The 22,075-nt window shown below is 55.7% G+C and overlaps 2 protein-coding genes across 6 annotated transcripts in view; one reads left to right on the top strand and one right to left on the bottom strand.

The window, feature by feature from the left end:
• Positions 1-8,825, bottom strand: part of LOC122368805 (serine/threonine-protein kinase D1-like) — a 29,840-nt gene extending 21,015 nt beyond the window's left edge. Inside the window, exon 1 of one of the 2 annotated variants that reach the window (XM_043343057.1) lies at positions 8,443-8,802. The gene's annotated coding sequence lies outside the window, so the exon portion shown is untranslated. Of the gene's footprint in view, positions 1-8,442 lie in introns of both variants that reach the window. The other variant, XM_043343056.1, reaches the window with a different exon arrangement.
• A 378-nt stretch (positions 8,826-9,203) lies between these two features.
• LOC122368806 (protein pellino-like) lies at positions 9,204-21,066 on the top strand. 4 transcript variants are annotated; one of them, XM_043343059.1, is made up of 10 exons: positions 9,204-9,444; positions 10,979-11,047; positions 12,494-12,604; positions 13,353-13,482; positions 15,887-15,988; positions 17,448-17,648; positions 17,928-18,116; positions 19,317-19,475; positions 19,651-19,809; positions 20,152-21,066. In XM_043343059.1, exons 2-10 carry the CDS (start codon positions 11,025-11,027, stop codon positions 20,392-20,394), a joined length of 1,317 nt encoding a protein of 438 aa, XP_043198994.1. In that variant the 5' UTR covers positions 9,204-9,444; positions 10,979-11,024; the 3' UTR covers positions 20,395-21,066. The 4 variants fall into 4 exon arrangements, 2 of the variants coding, with proteins under 2 accessions (XP_043198994.1, XP_043198993.1); XM_043343058.1 differs by having other exon boundaries at positions 9,241-9,348; XR_006254306.1 differs by having other exon boundaries at positions 9,249-9,348; positions 17,928-19,475.
• The last annotated feature ends 1,009 nt before the right edge of the window (positions 21,067-22,075 follow it).

The following is a 22,075-nucleotide window of genomic DNA, read 5'->3' on the forward strand; positions in this document are numbered from 1 at the left end:
AACTAATACACCTGCCCTGTACCGGCAGTGCACGGGCCCCGTGGCGACAGTAGCTCAATCCACGTGGCGGCACCACCTCGGAGCAGTGGCGACAGTAGCTCAATCCACGTGGCGGCACCACCTCGGTGCCGTGGCGACAATAGCCCAAACACGTGGCGGCGGTAGCTGGTAATCCGACAGCGCGACGCGGCAGTAGTCGGTCCTCCGACCCCACAGCGGCACTAGTCGGTCCTCCGACCCCACAGCGGCAGTAGCCGGTCCTCCGACCCCACAGCGGCAGTAGTCGGTCCTCCGACCCCACAGCGGCAGTAGCCGGTCCTCCGACCCCACAGCGGCAGTAGTCGGTCCTCCGACCCCACAGCGGCAGTAGCCGGTCCTCCGACCCCACAGCGGCAGTAGTCGGTCCTCCGACCCCACAGCGGCAGCGGCCGGTCCTCCGACCGAGGCAGTGGGCGGTCTTCAGACAGCGACGGTAGCCGGTCCTCAGACAGCGGTAGCCGGTCCTCAGACAGCGGCAGTCGGTCCTCAGACAGCGGTAGCCGGTCCTCGGACAGCAGCACCCGGTCCTCGAACAGCAGCACCCGGTCCTCGGACAGCGGTACCCGGTCCTCGGACAGCGGGAGTCGGTCCTCAGACAGCGGTAGCGGTCCTCAGACAGCGGTAGCGGTCCTCGGACAGCGGCAGCCGGTCCTCGGAGCGGCTGCGGCGATACACGGTCCTCCGGCAGCCGCAGTAGCCGGTCCTCGACCCTCCGACAGCGGTAGTCGGTCATCAGACAGCGGTAGCGGTCCTCGGACGGGCCGCGGCGCGCGGCAGGTCGCGCTGAGTGAGTGAGCCGTCCAGTATTGATCCCGGTGATAAATAACGTCGGCAGCCGGCCGCCGCCGGCCGCCGCCGCTCCGTCTCTCGGTCGTGTCAGCCCCCGATCGGCTCCGAGCGCGGCCATCGACACGGCCGCAGAGCACCGCGACTCGGTACACACGCGCTGGCGGCTCACTTCAGACGGTGGCGCCGGCTCACCACTCGGGCCCGGCGGGCTCACAGCGCCGGCTGTTTTCTCACCATTACCGGAGGGAGTTGGGCCATGAACCGCGCGCCCCGCTCTGTGCTGAGCGCCGTGCTGCTGGGCCCAGCTGAGCCCTGCTGAGAGCCGTGCTGAGCCCTGCTTAGCCGGAGACGAGTGGCGCCAGCGCTGACCACCCAGCGCTGAGCCGTCCAGTGTCCACGCACTGAGAACGTGCCAGTACTGATTCGGAGGCGCCACGCCAGAATGGCGAACGGCTACCTGTCCCCGTGCATTACGGACATCATCACAGCGGTGCAGTCCACAGAAACCTATCCTCGGCGAAGCCCTTGGGAAACTGATTTTCCCGGTAGACCCTTTGAGAACTGGTTCCATCGGCGAGCCTCTTTCCCTCAGAGCTCGACCTTCGTCGACCGTTAATGCGCAGATAAAACAACACCACAAAGTAAACGGACGAAGCGCTGACTGATGCAAGCACGCAATACGTGTTGCGCACGGGCGTCCCACCCTTTCGTCCGTCCGTCCCTTTGTCTGTAGGTGACTGATAATGTGCTGGTCTGCATGTGACTGATGATGTGCTGGTCTGGACTGCAAGGTATAATATTGGTCTGCCGCTTGCGACAATGCTGATCTGCCGGAGCGCCCGTTGCAGTCATTGCAATGTCGGCCATTCCTGTCAAGTCTAGCCGCAGGAGGTGACGGCCACTGTTGCCGACCGCTCCTCCCACCGACATATCTCCCCTCTCTCCAGACAGCGCTCTACCCCTCTCCCCGGCGGAGCACGTGCTGCCGCTCCTGAACAGACCACACCACCCAGAGGACCGACACCGACCGACTGCGCCGCCCTGCCGGTAGTCGAGCGGTCAAGGCCACATTAGCCGGGCCACCGACAGTGCAGCGGCGGTCGGCAGCCAGCGGCGCCGGCCGGCCCTCGGAGCGGCACTCGCCGGCGGCGCCGACATTGGAGGGGGCGGAGGGGCGGGGGAGGCACCGGAGGGGGCGGGGTAGAGCGGGACAAACAGAGCGCGGGACGTGGGACGTGCGGGGGACGGGGTGACATCACTCGGACTGATGCACCGCCCAGCTAACGAAGAATACCGCGCTTGCAAAACGCGAGGCAGGAGAGCGCGGTGTATGTGACAGCCTCAGGCGCCGATGACGGGGTCTGTGGCCGAGTGACATCTCCTCGGGGCGGGGTAGGACTCAGCCGCCGGCCGTGGCGCCGCCGTGTAAGGTCAGTGGGTCAGCGGACAGGGGGGGGGGGGCTCGGCGCCGGTGACAGGTGGAGCGGTCAACGGACGGACGGACGGACGGACGGACGGCCTCCGCAGTCCGCCGTCACCGCGCCGGTACATACATGCTGGTACATATGGTACCGGTATGTATGTACCGGTACATACATACCGGTACACTCCGTCTCGTGTACCGGTAAGGTACACGAGACGGAGGGGTCCAGAGAGCAGAATTGAGAGGAACCATAACTGGGTGGGGTGGGGCGGAAGGAAGCCATGAGAAAGGGAGCAACCAGTAAGGAGCTGTGAAGAAGACTGTTGGAACCGATTGGACACACTGTGGTCCGGCAGAGTCCAATTCTGTAGAGCTCAGTCTCAGGGCCGCACACCACACTGTCCACGCATAGAGACCTGCACAGCAGCCTGCAGGAACTTACATAACACACACATCAGCGACTGGGAATGTGCTGATTAGAAAAGGAAAAAGCCATCAATACCAGCCGAGCCAGTGAGCCGCTGCAGTTCCTGGTGTGATGACTGACCGGTGGGGACGGGCCGTTCACCGTGAGTGGGCGGTTCGCCGTGCCGCCGGACAACCGCCCAACCGTGCCGGAGAAACGAGAACACTGAATCCAACGAGAGCCGCCGGCCGCGTCAGTAGAGTGCGGCTGCCGCTAACTGGTCCGGCTCAGTATGTATGTACGGACGACGAGGGTAGCGGACTGGGCCGAGCAGTGCGGTATAGTCGGACTGTGCCACCCGCCGCTCAGTACAGTGTCGAGCTGGGCCGGCCACCGCTCACTGCAGTGTCAGACTGCCGCCGCTCAGTGCAGTGTGGGACTGGGCCGTCGGCCGCCGCCCGGCCGCCCAAGGTCGTCGACACACTGCGGTGGCGATCACACGCAGCAGCCGTCCCGACGAGAGCGACCGCCGTCCGCTCGGAGCCGCGCACCGCCTCGACGAGTCGTTCCGTCAAACGAACCGCGCGTCAGCCAATCGATACCGAAAGGAGCCGTCCCACACGGCGTCCACACGCCCCCGCGCGGCGTCCACACGCTCCCGCGCGGCGTCCATCCTCTTCTACACGGCGTTCACATTACGGTAGGAGCGGTTCGTCCCACACGGCATCCACAGACCAAATTCCACACCCTCTCCCACGAGCCCACACCACGGCAGGAGCAGTCCTGTCTCACTCCACCGAAAACGTGGGTCTCTCTACCCACACAACGTTCATCTCACTTCTTCAGAAAAGTCAATCGCATTATTTCCGGGACCTTCGTCCAACACCTTTTGAAATGTTCATCTCACTCATTCCTGACTCATCATCACTCGTCACAGAATGTGAATCTCACTCCTTCCGGGACGTGCGTCCCGCTACCTATTATGGGACGTTCGACATTCTCACTTCAGAATGACAATGTCACTCGTTCCGGGCCGTCCGATCACTCCTTCCGGGCCGTCCGTCTCACTCCTTCTGGGCCGCCCGTCTCACTCCCCCGTACCGTCCGTCTCACTTATTCCGTACCAGTACCGTCCGTCTCACTCCTTCCGGGCCGTCCGTCTCACTCATTCAGGGACGTCCGTCTCAGCCCAAACGAGGGGTCCGTTTTGCCTAACATCAACATACCTGCCAGTGTGGGCTGTTATTTTACCTAGATCCTTTTGCATTTGAGAGTTGGACTGTCGAAAATATCTACTGAGAGAAGAAATTTCACCAAATAATTCCACATAACAGCGTACAATTTTGTTGTACTAAGTTCTTAACACCTTTCACTACGATGCACTGCATTTAAGCAGCAGTACCTTCGTGTGGCACGCGGAAATATTTGCGAATACTCCACCCAAAGTGGGCAAAAATTTAGCCAACACATCGTACAAATAGTCATATAGCGGTCCACCCTGCGAGACTACTCAAGCCGATCACGTCCGTTTCGGCTCAGAATTTGGACACATTGTCGGGGTGTATGCCGACCTGCAGCACACCAGCCGGTGGGCCAGGCGCTGTTTACCGGGCGGCCAGCGCGGCGGCTGCTGCAGCACGGTAGACAGCCGCGGCCTTGGGCGCCGGGTGTAGCCGGACGCAGAGCCGACGCGCCCCGCCCGGCCGCCCGCCCGCCCGGCCGGCCAGCACGGGCACCGGGTACGGTCAGGTGGCTGGCCGGTCACGGCGAGAGGAGAGATGAGGAGAGAGGAGGAGAGAGAGAGAGAGAGAGAGAGAGAGAGAGAGAGAGAGAGAGAGAGAGAGAGAGAGAGAGAGAGAGAGAGAGAGAGAGAGAGAGAGAGAGAGAGAGAGAGAGAGAGAGAGAGAGAGAGAGAGGGATGGGATGGGATGGAGGGGAAAAGACTGCACCGGACCGACAGGATCGGAAAGAGATACTGGACCGGACAGACAGAAGCGGCGAGGGGAGCCGGACATACATGATCGGGGAACGATATTGAACCGGACATAACTACATGATAGAGGAGAGATACTGAACCGGACACGACGAACCTTGACGGAAGAGACCTACACGGGGACCTACAAGAGACTAGAGTCGGACAGAGACCGGGAGTGGGACAGTCACTGGGAGTCAAGGCAGGGACAGCGACTGGGAGCAGGGACAGCCGGACAGAGACTGGGAGTGGGACAGCGACTGGGAGTAGGTCAGGGACTGGGAGTGGGACAGAGACTGGGAGTCGGGACAGGTTCTGGGAGCAGGGACAGCCGGACAGAGACTGGGAGTAGAGACAGAAACTTCAGTCGGGACAGGGACAGTCGGGACAGTCGGACAGAGTCGGGAGCCGAGCCCGGGCGGCAGAGTGACAACTATATGGGTCACGTTACCGGGCCGCGAATGCCGCCCGCCGGACAGGCCCACTGACAGCTGACGGCCACACGTCAGCGGCGGCCTGGCGAGCCCCGAACACCAGCGGCGGCGACCCGGGCCACCTCACGAGCCGCTCGTGCACACAGGCACGTGATCGCTCCAGGGTCGGCCTGGGCACGCAGCCGCCGCGGGCCGCGCCGACCAGCCCGGCCTGCTGTCAGGCCAGGGGGAGCGACATACGACGTGCCGCTGCCGCTGTCCACGCGAGAGCAAACACCACCGACCCGAGCAGGCGCGGGGGCCACGTGTGACCTCAGCCCGGCAAGGGCGGTTTCCGCGTGACCGCCACGATTGGCGGAATGGATGGTGGGCGCTGACTAACACCTAACGGCTAAGTTAGTCTTTGTGCAATTGTGGGTGGATGAGATACTTTCTTACGCATGTTCGACGTAAGAAACAGTAACAATACAGTGACATTTTCTGGCCCCAATGCTGATCGGCCATAGAGCTCGCCTCATACAGCCGATAGCATCTTCACTTAGTCTGCTGACGTTTAATCGTTGGAGAATGGGCTATCGATTACTGCCACGAGCAGCCGAGCATCAACAACATGGGAACAGCACAGAAGGCGCGCAGCTAAAGCCAGGGAGGATGTAGAGCGGTCTACCCAACCGGACATACACACCGCACACCGCAACTCCCAGGTGCAGTCTGCGCACACTGTCCGTGTCTTGTCTGTCGGACGACCTGAATACGCGGCACAATCGACAAAGTGTCTCAAAATAAGGAGTGGTCACGGACCAGCAGAGCCTACTACAACTATTCTGGTTTATTTCGAGCTTGTTTGAGCTTGTAAAGCCTAGAAAAAAAAACTTTTTTTTTACCATTTTGGTTGGAACCTCCGAGCTTTTAAAAACTTAAATCCGCAGCAGTGCATACCCACTGAAATGTTAATAAATAACTGTGCCCATTTTAATGGGTCAACACAATTACATAAACAAACTTTTTAAAAACTCACCAAGAAAGAAAGTGTAATAAAACAATGTTTTTTTGTCCGCCTAAAATATTCAAATAAATGAAAAACGACAAACAGATTCTACTTGGCCAATTCACCTGCGAACAGAACCAAACACAGACACGACGAGCCTTCCAGAACACGAACGACACTACGACGCCAGCTCCTACCATGATTCTAAATCCCGAGACGGGGCACCGAGCAGGTTAGGCGGGAACATCAATATCAGCGAGAACGGAGCTAGGCAGGTATTGCCGTGATACAAAAGACCCGACTAGCCACACGCTATAGACTGCAAAGAGGCAAGTACCGTACCACCCTCAGACGGTCCCTCCTGCTCCTATACCTCGTCGTTAATGCGGCGACACCATGACACACGGTGGCCCCTGCAGGGCGGCTGGTCGCAACAGCTACCTTTGAGGAGCGCATTATTGCACGGGATAGCTCTCTCTCATGGCCCGCCAACTCTTCGATTTCGGTCCTACTGCCTCCCGTTCAGAAATTTCAATGGGATTGTGGAATGTATGTGTAGGTACGCGAATTCAATGATGAATTCAACTACCTTTGAAGCATATTCGTATGGGTGACGGTCCCGGCAAGCATCATGTACCGCATCAGGGGTGAGAAAAATTCAGGGCTGCAGAGTTGACAGTTTTTATCACTCCGATTCCAAATCCCATTCCAGGCATTCATTTAAAGCTTGCATCACGGTGAAAATAAAACAAGTCCATCAGTCTATGGTGCTCTTTGTCTTGCCTGACCAATCCTTCTGACCAATCCTGGAATGTTCTCCAGCCTCCAGGCTCCAATACTAAGACCAGGATGATATCAGTGAACTAAGGCCAGCCCAATTTCGAGATCTTTCAATATGAAGCCAATGGAAGAAAATTGAATTGCTCTCCTTTAGGAAGAAATTGGTGCTTAACACTCTTGAGTCAATAGTTATTGCGGGAAAGACTATTTTCGCAAAAAAAACGACAATTTTGCAGTGTCTCCTCTCCCCTCTGCAGACTAAACCGTTGAACTTATGTCGGATGTGAGGACAGTCTACAGAAAGAACGTTGTAAGGGCTATCAAATGCATTTTTCCTCGGCCCTGTAGCTCTACCCGTCCCCGAGTTATACGCCGGTTTGTTGAAAATTGTCGACATAAACCAGATTTGACTTTTGATGACCTTCGGTGACCTGACCTTTGACCTATCTAAAAAGGGCTAGTTATTTAGTCATGATCTTTGAAGCTCCAGCCCGAAGCCTCAGCGCCGCGCGGTGCCGATTACAAATTCAGTCGAAGCTCATATCACAGATCATTTGATACCGTAGGCCTCCTAGGCCATTGATGACTTTCCGAACTCACCAGCTCAATTTGATCGGCTCAATTTGATCGGAAGCTAAACAAAACACCCCATCCCAATGACATTGCACAACCTCAGTGACGTTTTGCATGACGTCACAAAAAGTACAAAACACAATAGTATTCATGAAATGAAATCAACAGATAACAAATCATGAATTTATGTTCTTGAAATAGGATTAGCTTATCTTCCACACCTAGCACAAGCCTGGAGCCAAGTATGCACTGTATGAGAATGGTGGAACAGCACAAAGGAATGTCAGAAATGATATCCTGTTCATAGACATCCATGAACATTCAGGATGCGAGCAATTTTTTGTGAAAAGATGGCCTTGAAGGAATGAATTTATTAACTACCTTCCCACCTAACATTGCATAACAACCAGCTGTTCATGAACAAGTAGGCAAACAACAAATAAATTATGCAATGATTTCAATTCATGACCTAGTTCCATGGAGCAGTTCTACGGCCTTGCTAATGTTGATGATGATGACCTTGGGGACCTTTGCATAATGCATTAGATCCCCCCAGGAATGCCTATTTGGTTGTAGAGATAAGGGGAAAATGAAGATAGATAATGCATGTGAGTGCAACCCTAATTCATTTTGCTCATGGATGTCAATTCATTGTCATTGTGTTTTCCTGTTCCTCAATAAACAGAAGTCAAGCTTGAGCTTCCTCTATTTAACAACTTATTCCTGATCCTCCTTATTGCAGTGAAGGTCCCATGATCATGATCATGGTTTGGTACATAGGTATCCAAGTGCAGTCCAAGTCACATATGTACGTAGGTAGTGAATCAGATTTAGTGGCTCTTCTCACAGGTGCATGGCTCTACATCCTCATCTTGCAGTTCAACAAAAGGTGTTATACAAAATCTTAGACCAGTTTCATTGCTTCATTGTTTGGCAAATTCACAGTAAATATAGATAATTGTATTGAGGGTAGGTGGGCAACTAATTACTGCGTTTCTGCAATATAATCAACGGATTGTCTGCGCCCGTTATCCTTACCTGCTGATTCCTTCACAAGCCACAGGAGTCGCACCTTCAGTTTAGATGGTACTCAGGAAAGCACTCTGCACACCCTCCAAGGGGTTGTCTTTGGCCAACCCAAGGCCTTGGCTGACACCGAATGAAGCCTGAGCTCGGCCAATTGAAAAGGCTTATTTCAAGCTGGAACCGAGAACTGAACTGAATCACTTCTAAGTGAGCGCAACATTCAACACAAGTCCAATTTAATTCACTATTCTTCCACTTTACAACTCCTCACCAACACAAATCCAACATCAACATGACACCATATCTCGCACGACTGCACACAAATCTCACGACCCCATCCGCGACGATATCCGCGCACTGTTTGGGCGTATCCGACGCCATCATTGTTTCACAAATGTCTCTTTAGCCATCAACTCTTTTCAGCTGATTGTCGTCAAGGTCGCGCGGTTTTGGCCGTATGATATATTATTTGTTTACAAAATTTAGCATAAAAGATAGAAAATATTTATTTTTTTTAAATATTCACAACCTAAAAAGAAAAAAAGAAAAGTAATTGAAGGGAAATTCCTAAACAAATAACCATTTTTCACTTATGTCCCTAAACGTTGTGATACCCTGAAATGATTTCACGACAGTGCTTATGACAAGCTGTGATTTGATATCATTTCCATGTAATTTTAACATTTACATGACATTTTGAAAAGCTTTTACAACTTTAAATGTGCAAAATTTACTTCAAATGTCATTACATTTATGATGAAAACACAATCAGCTGGTATTCAGCCTTGAAACTAGTCAGCTGTCATAATAGATCGAGCATTGGCTTGCTATTGAAAAGACTGGCGACGGCTCAAGCTCAAGCTGAAAGCGTAGATGCTGTGCAATGCCCGGAGAGTGTGAGCTTTGGGGTCGTTAGAGGTAATACAAATAGGTTCAGTGATTGCCAACGGCTAAAATCAATTTTGTGTTATTGATCGGTGCCTAATCCATATTATCCGTTATACCCTGCACAAGGTTTGTATAAAAAGGTGTTATTATATCCTTGCATACCAGTGGCGTGTCTGTGCTTTGTTTTCATTATTGTGATGTGACATTCATCAGTGTGAGTTTTCTTTGTTCAAAGAATGGCAGTGCAGACCATAAAGTGCATCGTGACCTTAAAATAATGATAGGATCTGGGTTTGTTAAGTTATCAGCACGGTCACGTCACCACAGTCCACAGGGTGCTAACATTTGTCATTCAGCATATAATGAAGTACCTAACTAGTGATAGTGATTTATCATGAAAGTTGGGGCATTGGCATAGTGGAAAAAGTAATCATCTGTTCATCCTGCTCTTACTGCAAGTGTTCTGAATGCATCCTGATTCTCTGCAACTTAACTTGGTTTGGTGTGGTGTCTGATTGATTGGTATTGAGGTCTACCTATCGCATGCAGATACCATACATTGCATCATTGCAGTTGCTTTTCACTTATGTTGTGCTTGTGAGTTAAGTCCATGATGTCTGACATTTATGGAGAAGACAGAGACTCCTATGATGCCTGAATCCTAATTCGAGATCTTAAAATGCCATTGTTTTTGGCAGAAATTCATAGAAACATTCTCTATATACTGCTTATAGAGGTGAGATATTCTTAGCAAGTGATATTAATTGCTCATGGGGTATCCATACTCATCTCCCTCAGGTATCTGATGAGGGCAAAGCAGAGTTGATCCCCATAGGAATCAGGCCTCAGGGTACATGTGGAGTAGGATCCATCCAGGGTGTAAATAAAGTTTGGATCCATCCAGCATATTTGTGCAGTGCAGATCCTTCTACAGTTATCAGTATATATGAAGTATGCATCCATCCAAGGTGTTTGTGAAGTGTGGATAACTCCAGAGTAGTTATGGATTATGAACCCATTAACAGCATTTGTGGATCCTCCCAGGGTATTTGTGTGGCGTGGATCCACCCAACTGGGTAGGTAGGTACATGTTAAGTATGGTTCCATCCAGGGTAGGTACTTATTTTAGAGTGAGGGTCAATCCAGGGTATTTGTTGAAGGTGGATCCTCCCAGGGTATCTGTGAAGTGTGGATCCATCCCAAGCATGCATTTTAAAGTGTGATGTGGATCAATTCATGCTATGTTTGGATACAGCCAGGGTGTGTGGATGGGGATACAACCAGGGTGTATGTAGAGTGGGGATGCCTCCTGGATATTTATGAAGTGTGGATCCCCCAGAGTCTAGCTAGGGTATATGTGGAGTGGGGATCTATCCAGGACCCACTCAGTATGAAGTACCCACTCACTGTCAGGCCCACTCTCTCACTTAACTCTCATTGTTGTCACTGTTGAAGGTTTAACTCTGTTCTTGCTGTTGAAAGCATAACTCTCCCTGTTCAGTTGTCACTGTTGAAGATGCAACTCTGGCTATTACTTCTGTATTCCATGCAGGTGACTACTGCACCTCTGCACTATCGAAGGTCTCTGGACCAGTAGTGACCCCAATGTATCCGGCACTAGGTATAGATTTGTAACCCCTCTCTACTGTCACTTTTGCAGGGGACAGTCGCTGGCCCGGCAGTGACCCCTATGTATCCGACACTGTATGGACGTCGGCATGCCAGAACAGTGAGTAACCCACCGCAGTAGGTACGACCGCGGACCGCCGCGGGACGACTGTGGGCACACGTCCTGTATGTATGTACCTATGCATGTATGTATTGCCATCACAAGCCTTCCACATACACAGCGTGGCGATTACGGCTTGTTCTGTACTGTACTGTACGGCTTGTCCTGCTGTCTTGTTGTCTAACGCTCTGGCCACAAGGCGGATTAGGTATGTTTGTAAACCCCAGTTCCACACCAAATACCAATGAGGACTTTGTTTGAGTGTGCCGTCAGATCGAATCATCCCAACGCCAGGACGCGGGTTGGAATGTCGCAGGTCGCTTGCCCCCCCCCCCCAACGCTCTCCTTGTCGAAATGATATATTTGCGGCCAGAAATGCGATGTCGTTTAATGTTTTGAACGGTTCCGGATCCCAGTATATTTTAACGGTTCCAGCTGGGAGTCGAATGTACCGGCTCCGCAATGCTGGTCGAGGTCCTAGTGTTGGGCAGTGGGAGATATCGGTCCGCCATCCGTGGCCGCTATGTGGCCCGAAGCCTTTCAGCGGCGTACAGCTGGCTTCCTCCCCTCGGTGACCAGACAATGCCATGGTTTTTGCCGAGAAACGACTTTCAATTGGGTTTCTCGGGGGTCGCTGTAGGTCTGTTCCGCCTACTCCCGCTCTCTGTCAGAGAAGGCGAAATCACCAGCGCTAGAAAACGCCAACCAGTATTTGAGGGCGCATGGAATTTAATCCTCAGCTGGATATTATTTTGGATATATTTTTTACCCCGCTATCAATCTTGCACACGGTATACGTCTCTTTATCGAATGTCGAATCCGATCGTCACCGATCGCATCAGTGTCTGCAGTCCATAGTACCTATGTCGCCGTCTTGTTTAGCACCACTTTGAATGTTGGCGGACCGCTCGGCTATGGCCGGTGGGACGCACGCGAGCCTTCCGAAGCCGGGCCGAGCAGTGTTTTTAGTCGCGTTGTTTGGCTTCACGGGTCCGCCTCTGGAGCCCTACGTTTCGTCTTCCGTTCTAGCGTCGTCTGCCTCAATCACAGCTGAGTCACGGTTCATCTGGTGCGGTTAGTTTTACCCGGGATGGTTTGCGACTGCTGTAGTTACCAGTTGTGCTAATGTCCGTTAATGTAGGCTATGATGTGTTCAGCGTATTTCGTCTGCTATATTTCACTAATATAGTTATTTCGTTTTCAGTTGAGTCCTGTGCACCCCAATACTGATAAACTCCAGTTCAGTGTGCCTGTGATCAGCTTAACCAATTGTCCCGTGTACCTTTGACTGATAACTTCAGCCGACGTGTAACTGCGACATTTTTATGTCGGTGCCCATGCCCCAGCACAGCTTCCTTTCCCACCTGTGTACCCCTAGTACTATTCTCTGACCGATATGTGTAGGCCGCCCGAGTCGGCACCTGTTCTGACGGTGCGCTGTTGCAGCGGTCCGGACACTGAGCCGCCCGAGGGCGTCCCGTCGGGTCCGGCGCAGGATCAGGTGGTCACCCCGCGGCCGCCGGCCGGCCACCGCTACGGCGAGCTCGTCATACTCGGGTGAGTCGTGGTTGGCAGCTAAAGGTCCCACTGGGCACTAGGTACAGTAAATAATATGTAGTTGTGGGTCATTGACAGTAAAGGCTGCAGTGTACGGTGCGAGTCATATGGATGCAGATAGTCGTGGGTCGTCTGCCGGGTAGTGGCTGCAAGTGCAGTGGGGTGCGAGATAGTCGGCATTATGGATAGTCACTGGCCGTCCGTCCATCCGTCCACGTTAGAGGCTGCAGTGTGGTGCGAGATAGTCGGCATTATGTTTAGTCACTGGCCGTCCGTCCATCCGTCCGCGTTAGAGGCTGCAGTGTGGTGTATACGAATTCGTCCGTCATTGGCCGTCCGCCCGCGGTAAAGGCTGCGCCGGCCGTCCTATCTGCGCGGGCACGGAGGCGGCGGCCGGAACTGCCGGCGGAACTTCCTGCCCGCCGGCTCAGCGGAGCACGGCTTTCCTCCCGGCCGTCTGTCCGTTTTTCCCTGGTCCCCGACCCCCGAGTGGCTGTGTTTAGCTGTGTGCACCGGAGACGCCTGAGAGCGGCTGTGAGAGGGCCTCAGAGCGGCTGTGAGTGACAGCGCGCCGGAAAACTCCCGGCACCGAGCTGCGTCCGAGCGGCCCGGACGTGTGTGCGTGCGTGTGCGCGTTTTACACTCATACTGCGAATGAGTTGCGAGTTATGCTAATGTTGCGTGTGTGCTGCGTGCTTGTGCACCTGTGTGCACGTGATTGTGACGTACGTGCGCGCGCTGCCGGCAGATACAATGGCATCGTGGCTCATGGCGACAAGGACCGTCGGCCGTCCAAGTTCCTGTTGCACAAGCGGGTGGCCGCCAATGGAGTCAAACCGGCCCGCTACTACGAGGTCAAGCAGCCACAGATGTCCCAGGTGAGCCGGCTGCTGGGACCACGGGGAGGCAGCAGCGAACACTGCCACACCGGCAGTCTAGGCCGATATAATGTCGACATAGACCCTCAGTGGGACCCTGCCACACCGGCAGTCCAGGCCGATATAATATCGACGTATACCAGCAGTGATACTCTGGCCGGTCGGCGTTCAGGGCCGATATAATACCGACACATGCGTGCAATTAGACTCTGGCCGCCCGGCGTTCAGGAGCCCAACGGGTACAGAGGATCGCTCGGTGAGCTGCTTGTGAGGCTGGTACTCAGTGCTGGCTAATCCGAGTTACGCAATAATCATCTAATATGTGTTTAAGTTATATTGGGGGACGCTTAAGTATTTTTTTGCGCCGGTCCACCACTGAATATTCACTGTTTTAGTTACAAATGAAATAAACTAAATCGAACTGAACTGAGTGCGGCCCAGTCACTTGGCGATGTTGCCGGTCCTGTTACTCGGTCCGTACTCCGTATCAGCCGTGGCGCCTGCGTCACAGACGGTGTGACGTCAGACGGGTCTCAGGTCTCCATTGGTGGGGCGGTAGGTGCCACTCTCAGCTGACGCGGCCCGTGCCACAATCAGCTGAGGCGGCCCGTGCCACAATCAGCCGTCGCGGTCCATGCGGCCTGTGCCGTCTCAGCTGATTGTCTGTCAGCTGACGCGGCCCGTGACCTGCCGAGCCGCTGTGCTAAGGGCCCCGGTAGACCGAGTCCAGGGTATATTGAATGAAGGCCGAGCCGTCCGCCAGCCACCCATCTGCGACTGCAGGGCCGGCGCCGCCCCTTCAGCCCTGTTACGGGCGGCCAACCGGAGCGGTCGACCCACCCGTCCGCGACCCTAACCCACGGCCAGGCCGATAGCGCGCCGTGACGTCACGACGATAGAGACGCGAGCCGCCGATACCGACGGACTACCGTCAGCGCGGAGAGGTGCCGCGTCAGCCCGAGAGCTGCTCGAGCTGCCCGGATCGAGACCCATTGTAACCGCTCACAACAGGTTACAGAGAGGTGTTATCGGAGTAGCCCAGTCTGAGCCTCGGGACGATACACTACTGGGTTCATTGTTTGCTGTTTATCATACACGCCATAAATGATAGGCTTGATATACGACTTAGTGCAAAGGTGTGGGCTAATCACAAACGCCTCGTCAACAAAACAATACGAAAACAGAATACTAACGGAAAACACTCAATAGGCCATGTGCGCCATACCGCCACTATGCCACATTTCCCTGGCCTCCAGCACAATCTAGAGTCCTGCAGGCTGATGACGCCATTGGTCTTGTAAGATAATGATGCAACTGTCCGCCGAAGTCCGTCACCCGTCACGGGTCCGGCGGCGTACCGTCACGGCCGGGGGCCACCCACCAGCTCTTGTCACGGGCTCTGTCGCGCTATGACGTCGGCCCGTCGTGCCGTCATGCGCTGGTATTGGGGTGACTGGCGGCGGTACGTGAGTGACTGGTCGGCGGGCGGCCGCAGAGCAGAGCAGGGCCCGCCTCAGGAGAACGGGCGCCCCTGGCTGTCCGGTCCTCGTGGCAGCGCCCGCGCCTCACCACAGCTGCCGACAGGGTGGGGTTGTGACTTATTACCCATGTCGGTACGTGGTGGACAGTGATCGGTGTTGTTGTTGTTGTTGTTGTTGTATTGCACGATTAACTGGCTTGTGGCCGGTGCATTGCTGTGTGACTACTGTCCAGTTTATTGATGGTTACGGACCGGCGTGTGACTGTAGCTGACGACCCGCGGCGGTCACGGCGCCGTGCGACTGTGCCAGTGGCGGCATGTCGCGGCGCCACGGCGACATTTGTGACTTTAGACGTGACTCAGACAGCGGCGGGTCCCGCACCTGCCGGTCGGTCACCGGTGTCCACGAACCGTGAATCAGCCGTGTCTGTCTGTGTCGTCGGTGAACTTTGTAACACCGTTCAGGTGTTTGTGGCAGTCCCTCCATTGACACAGTGTTGTGTGTGTGTCAGCCGTCAGGCCCTCTAATGGCACGATGTCCATGATTGTGTTAGGAAGGTATTGGTTCCTCCGATGATGATGTGCAGTTTGTGTCAGTTCCAATGACATCGTGTCAGTCCTTCGACGACGCAGTGTCGTTTGTTTCAGTCCTTCCGATAACATGACATCGTATGTTTCAGGCCCTACGATGACACTGTGACAGTACTAGTCTCTTCAGTCTCGCCCATGTGTGTATCTTGTGTGTGTGTTTCAGGCCCTACGATGACACTGTGACAGTACTAGTCTCTTCAGTCTCGCCCATGTGTGTATCTTGTGTGTGTTAGTTATCCGATCACACTGTGTCCGTATATACGTGTACCAGTCCCACTGTGCCATCGTTTCGTGTCACCCCTCTGACTACACCCTCTCCCCGTCCGGTTGCAGGCCGTGCGGGACCGGTGTCAGCACAGCGTCTCGTACACACTCTCCAGGCACAAGGCCATCATTGTCGAGTACGCGCCCGATCCGGACACCGACCTGTTTCAGGTGAGACAGCGCGGCCGTCACCGGTCCGAACGGGTACGGACTGGATACGGTGCGGACTGCGGATACTGACCGGATACCGAACGGATACTGAACGGAGACTGTTCGACGCCCGACTGGGAAAATCTTTCATACACTATCCGGATATTGCTCGATCCCAGATCGATATTGCCCAGACAATTCACGTTCTTTGACCCGGATGACAATGTCGTAATAGTGGATACTTCCTGTAACTTCCTAGCTATTTATCAGGGCGTGGATCGATTCTTGGCCGAATAATGTCTAGATATTTCACGGATACTGTCCGGATGTTTCACAGATACCGTTCGATCCGTGTTAGACTCCAACAAATGGGCCCAGGTCCGTAGCGTGTTAACCCGATCCCGGGGTGTGACCGAGCCGCCGAGCCGGAGCCTCTGAACACGAGTCGTCGGTCTCGTGTGTCGCTCCGACCGGCGGCTCAGCCGTGGGGTGATGACGGCTGCTCGCCGGTGCCGGGCGGGCGGCTCTGGTAGGGGGGCGGGTGCCGTCTCTGAGGGAGGGGAGGGGGGGGGGGGACTGACGGCCCGGCACGGGTGGCGGCGCCGGACAGGTGCCGCCGGCCCCGTGTACCGGGCGGCGCGGCACTGCCCGGTCAGCCGGTACCATCCTGTGTCCTGACCCGGTCACACGGTCCCCTCCGTCTCCGGCCGGCGCCGCCCGCCGCAGCACCGCTCGGGTGTCACATTGCACCGGCGGCACCCCAGTCAGTCGGCCGAGTCCATTTGTCCGTGACGGAATTGACTGAATCGCAGTAGCACAGGGGTCATTGAGTGTCACGCAGGCTCCGTTGTTTTCTGCAGCGAGCTAAATAGGAACGGATCCGCGTGGCTGCGTTTTTGTCCGCGTTTCGTTTTTGCAATGTTTGAGCGCTAGGGAACGTATTTGACCCCAATATGTCCATCAGTGGCAGTGGGCTATACCACTGGTGTTTAAGTACCAGACTAGCACTCTGCCTGTCGCTTATGACGGGTGACTGACCTGTATTACCCTCAGGTGTGTACGGCTGACTTATTTTGCCACCTCGTGTATCCCTGTCATCTCCAGTGAAATCCCAACAAGCCCGTGATGCGTATAACTCTGTGCGGTCTTCCCTCGACCATGGATACCCCATGCGATTTCCGCCTGGCCCGTGTCACCCTCGCCTATCCCTGGCGCGAGATGGCTCCATGTGACTTCCGCCTAACTCTCCGACTGAAGCTTGAGCTTTTCTTAAATTCATCTGATCCTGTGTGACTGCTGTCTATCTGACCGCTGGCCATCTGTTCGTCTTTATGACTGATATCCTCTGACCGTCCGTCTGACTGCCGTCTGTCTGACCGCCAGCCATCTGACCGCTGTACCCCTGACCGCTGTACCTCGAACCGCTGTCCGTCTGACCGTCTATCTGCCCATCTGACCACCCGCCTGTCCGCTGTCTCAGGTGGGCCGGTCGTCCGAGTCGCCGATCGACTTTGTCGTGCTGGACACCATCCCGGGCGTGAAGGCGGAGGACACGCGCGACAGCAAGGTGGTCCACAGCACCATCAGCAGGTTCGCCTGCCGGCTGCTCGTCAACCGAGCCACCATGCGCGCCAACGTGTACGCCGCCGGGTTCGACTCGTCGCGGAATATCTTCCTCGGGGTGAGTGGGCTGCGGGTCGGTTGAGCGACGTCAGGATTCAGGGGTTCAGTGGGAAGGTCTGCGTCTGCTGCGACTTAGATCAGCTAGACATTGATCGAGTTAGCCCAGTCAGCGCCTCGAATGTAGTCCCAATCGCAGCTTTGGACGGATTATATCATCATACGCTAGTCGCAACTCCACCCTGGCACCCGCATCGTTTTAACTCTGCCGTGTCCAGTCGCTCAACACTAGTGTCCTCAGCGTTCCGCAGCCTCACTCATCACGTCCTCCTTCTTCCAGGAGAAGGCGACCAAGTGGGAGACGGACGGCATCATCGACGGCCTCACCACCAACGGCATCCTACTGATGCATCCGCAGGGCGCGTTCTGCGGCGGCCGTGGCCGGCCCGGCGCCTGGATGGAGGTCTCGGTGGGCGGCGGCATGTATGGCCTACGCGCCACCCGCTCCGCCGCGCAAAAGGGGCTCAAGGTACGGTATACTGGAGAGGGATACCGCTCCGCCGCGCAGAAGGGGCTCAAGGTACGGTATGATGGAGAGGGGAGGGGGCACCGTTCCACTGTACAGAAGGGGCTCAAGGTATGGTACAATGGGGGAGGGGAGGGTTCGCACTTCGCTCCGCCGCACAGAAGGGGCTCAAGGTACGATTTGATGGGGGAGGGGACGGGGCACGCCTCAAGGTGCGGCACACTGGGCGCTAGGCTGTGGGCCCAGCTCCGGCGCATGACGGCCGACGGCAGCACGGTCACGCTGCAATGGGTCCCGGCCCACTGTGGGCTCGCCGGTAATGAAAGAGCGGACGCCCTGGCCAAGGAGGCGGCCGCTCTTCCTCAGCAGTCAACGCCGGTGGATGTCCGTACTCTTACGCGGGCTGTCGCGCGGCACTCCAAGAGGAAGTGGCAGGCGGACTGGCCGGTCGGTTGGTACCGCACCGTCATGGGGGACCGCGCCCCCGCCCCGGTCCGGACCGCCACCAGGGAGGAGGCCGTCGACATCCACCAGCTCCGGTCTGGCCACTGGGCCCGATCGGAGCAGTACCTCCACCGGATTGGTCGAAGACCTACACCTGAGTGCGCTCAATGCGACGACAAGGAATGCCCTGCGGGCCGCTGCCTAGTCTGCTCTGAAGCAGCGGACACCCCGGCGCACGTGTTGCTGGAATGCCCGTGCCTGTACGGCCCCCGGCTCCGTGCGCTGGGCAACATCATCGGCGCGGCCCACGATGTCCGGCGCGACGACGTGGTGGCGGCCTTGGCCGCCGGATACATGGCCCACAAGAGCCGGTCGGCTACGCTACCGCTCCGGCGGTAGCCGGGGGGTCAAACAACAACAACAACAACAACAGGTGCGGCACACTGGGTGGAGGAGATGAAAGGAGTCTTCTAGCAGGGACTCTGGGTCCCACACAACGGTAGGGGAGGGAGGGGTACCGCGATCCGCCCTCTCCCGCCCCTAGAAATAAATATGCTGCAGAAGTGCTGGGGAGGCTCGTCTTATGTTTACGTTTATACAATCTGCTCAGGTTACATTTAATAGTCACACACACACACAGCTCAGGATACACTCATCGGTCATATACCTAGCGTTGGGTTAGGACAAGACATCTATGAGTCTCTGCGAAGTGTGTGCAATGTCTTATCTTCTGACTGCGGGCTGTGTGTATCGGGACAGATGGAGGACCAGACGAGCGAGCTGCAGGACGGCACGCTGGTGGACCTGTGCGGCGCCACGCTGCTGTGGCGCTCGGCAGAGGGTCTCAGCCGGTCACCGACCAAACACGACCTGGAGCGGATGGTGGACCAGCTCAACGCCGGCCGACCCCAGTGTCCGGTCAGTGAAGGGGGACGGTGGGCGGTTCCCTCTGAGCGCTCTATGACTGCAATCTGCGCTCCCTCTCACCGCTGTCTGTGCCCCCCCCCCCCCTTCCATGTCCGCTCTCTGGCCGCTGTCTGTGACAGAGCCGCTCCCTCTGACCGCTGTCTGTGATTGCTCCGCCGTCCGCCAGGTGGGTCTGAACACGCTGGTGATCCCACGCAAGTCGGCGGCGCCCGCCACGGGTGACGGTGATCCGTGGGTGTACCTCAACTGCGGCCACGTGCAGGGCCGCCACCAGTGGGGCCACGAGCACGGCACCGACTCCCTCACCTGCCCAATGTGCTTCAAGGTGAGCGAGCGAGGAACGCGGTACGGACGGTATAACACTTGATCCGCACTAGCTAGGGCGCGGCACGGCATGGCGAACCACGCTACGCATCGACTTAGTCTGCGCCAGGGAGTACTTTTTATTTTTCTCTGAAGGAAGTTTCTTATGTCGTAAGATGGAATAATATATTGTGACTGTTAGGTACCGTAAAGCTGTATATGTTTCTGCGTATCTCTTTGTCTGTTATACGCCTGTCTGCTGCGTATCAGTCTCTGGGTTTGTGTCCATCTAACCCTTGCCCTGTCTTGTCTTGTCTGTGACTGCTCGACGCTCGCCTAACCGCTACCCTGTATTTCCCCACAGACGGGCTCCGTGGTGCGCCTCTGTATGGGCATGGAGCCGTGCTTCCATGTGGACTGCGAGCGGCCGACCCACGCGTTCAGTCCGTGCGGCCACATGGCCTCGGAGGCCACCGTGCGCTACTGGTCGGCCGTCATGATCCCGCACGGCACCAACGGCTTTCACTCCATGTGCCCGTTTTGCGCCACGCCGCTGAGCGCCGCCACGCCGCACGTGCGCCTCATCTTCCAGGACAACCTGGACTGAGCGGCGGACGGCGGCGGCCACCCACAGCACGACTTCTTGCCAGCGCCAGCCGACCGAGAGGGGTGAGCGCGGCGAGCACCACATGTGCCTGCGGCCGGCGCGCTGTGAGCGGGCCGCCGCGGCAGCACGGCCGGCGCGCGCGCGCCGCAGACTATTTTTAGATGACCATTGGCGTGGTGCGACCGCCCCGCGCGACTGGGGCGGTGTGTGATGAGCGCCCCGCTCCGGCCGGATCGGCCGAGAGCGGCGTGTGCGGCGCCCAGCGCCCTGCAGTTCGTGGCCAGTGGCCGGCGGCCGGAGAGAGACCGGTGAGGCGCCGGCCGGCCGGCCCAGCCACCCAGAGGCTGCGGCCTCCCCAGACGGCCCACCCACCGCGTGACGGCGGTGCGCGGCACCAGTGAGCACCTCAGACTGTGTGTGTGGGTGTGTGCTGTTCATACGCTCCTAAGCTCGTGTGTATGTGTGTGTATTCGTGTGTGTGTGGCGGTGTGAGTCGCGCCCGGCTGGCGGGGCCTCAGCCGGCCGCTCGGAGCCGTCACCAGACTGCGGGGCGGACCGGGGACGGTGGCCGGGCCGCGCGACTCCCAGACAATGAGCCGCGCTAAACGAGCGGCATTTATCTGTACATGCTGATGCGAATAAACTGAAAACTGACTCAGCTCGGTTCATGAATGAGTGATTTCTGGATGCAGGGATGATAAGCTTAGTTTTTTGGTCAACATTTTGAAAATTACTACGATGCTGCTTTGAACTTTTTAGGGATATAGATATCGCCTTCCGAGCCGTGCATTGCATGTATTGTTGATTGTACGAGCCCGGGTTCGAGTCGCTCTGGCGTTCGGTATTATGAGCATCCTGACGGGATGGGCTGCGGTTGGTGGGAGCAGCCGCAGCTCAGCCAGCTGAAGCTAGTTGAGTGGGACAGGCCGCGTCCGGCTTTGAAGGGCACGTTAAACTTATGCCGCTACATTATCCCGTTACCTGGAATTTCGCGCTGGAACGGCGAGGGACGGGGCCTAGGCAACAAGGTTGGCTTAGGGTGGGCTCCGGGCTCCGGGCCGGAGCCTGGAACCCACCCTAAGAATGGACGGATTGACATAGCCGGAGCTCCGGCTATGTCAATCCGTCCATTCAAACATCGAGCTAAATTTGTACAATAAGTAAAATACTACTGCGTGAGTACAATATGCAAATATTTGTTTGCTAGCTTTCTTGCAAAAAAATGAAAGATCCTAAGCAAATTTGTATTTTATATTAGAATACTTTCCATATTTCCATATTTTGGAATACGTTCCTTATTCAGTTCGATAATACACGATTTACGGCACAACATTTATAGCCTTGAATCGTTCATGTTTGAGCTTATGATGGAAGGTTTTCCGAAATGCTTTAGATTTTAATGTTTTTTTTTCGATTACGCAAGGAAGTGAGGAAAGTTGCAAACCTATATTTTAACCACGATTCTCATTGTTTTTTGTGTTTTTTTTTTTGTTGCCTGTCCAGCCCGGAGTGGGGGTTGCGGCGTGAAGGAAAAGATTTCAGTAGCCTGAGGACGGAACGGAGGGATTCTCGTTTTTATTCTCTAGGTTGTTATAATAGGGCCTATAATTGCTTTCCGTTTCTGGAACAAATGCTGTTCTCTTGCACCAGCCTTGGGTGAAAAATTCGGCAGCAGGAAAAG

This window comes from Amphibalanus amphitrite, unplaced genomic scaffold (genome assembly GCF_019059575.1).
Source record: "Amphibalanus amphitrite isolate SeventyFive unplaced genomic scaffold, NRLGWU_Aamphi_draft 000977F_arrow, whole genome shotgun sequence".
Taxonomy (NCBI): domain Eukaryota; kingdom Metazoa; phylum Arthropoda; class Thecostraca; order Balanomorpha; family Balanidae; genus Amphibalanus; species Amphibalanus amphitrite.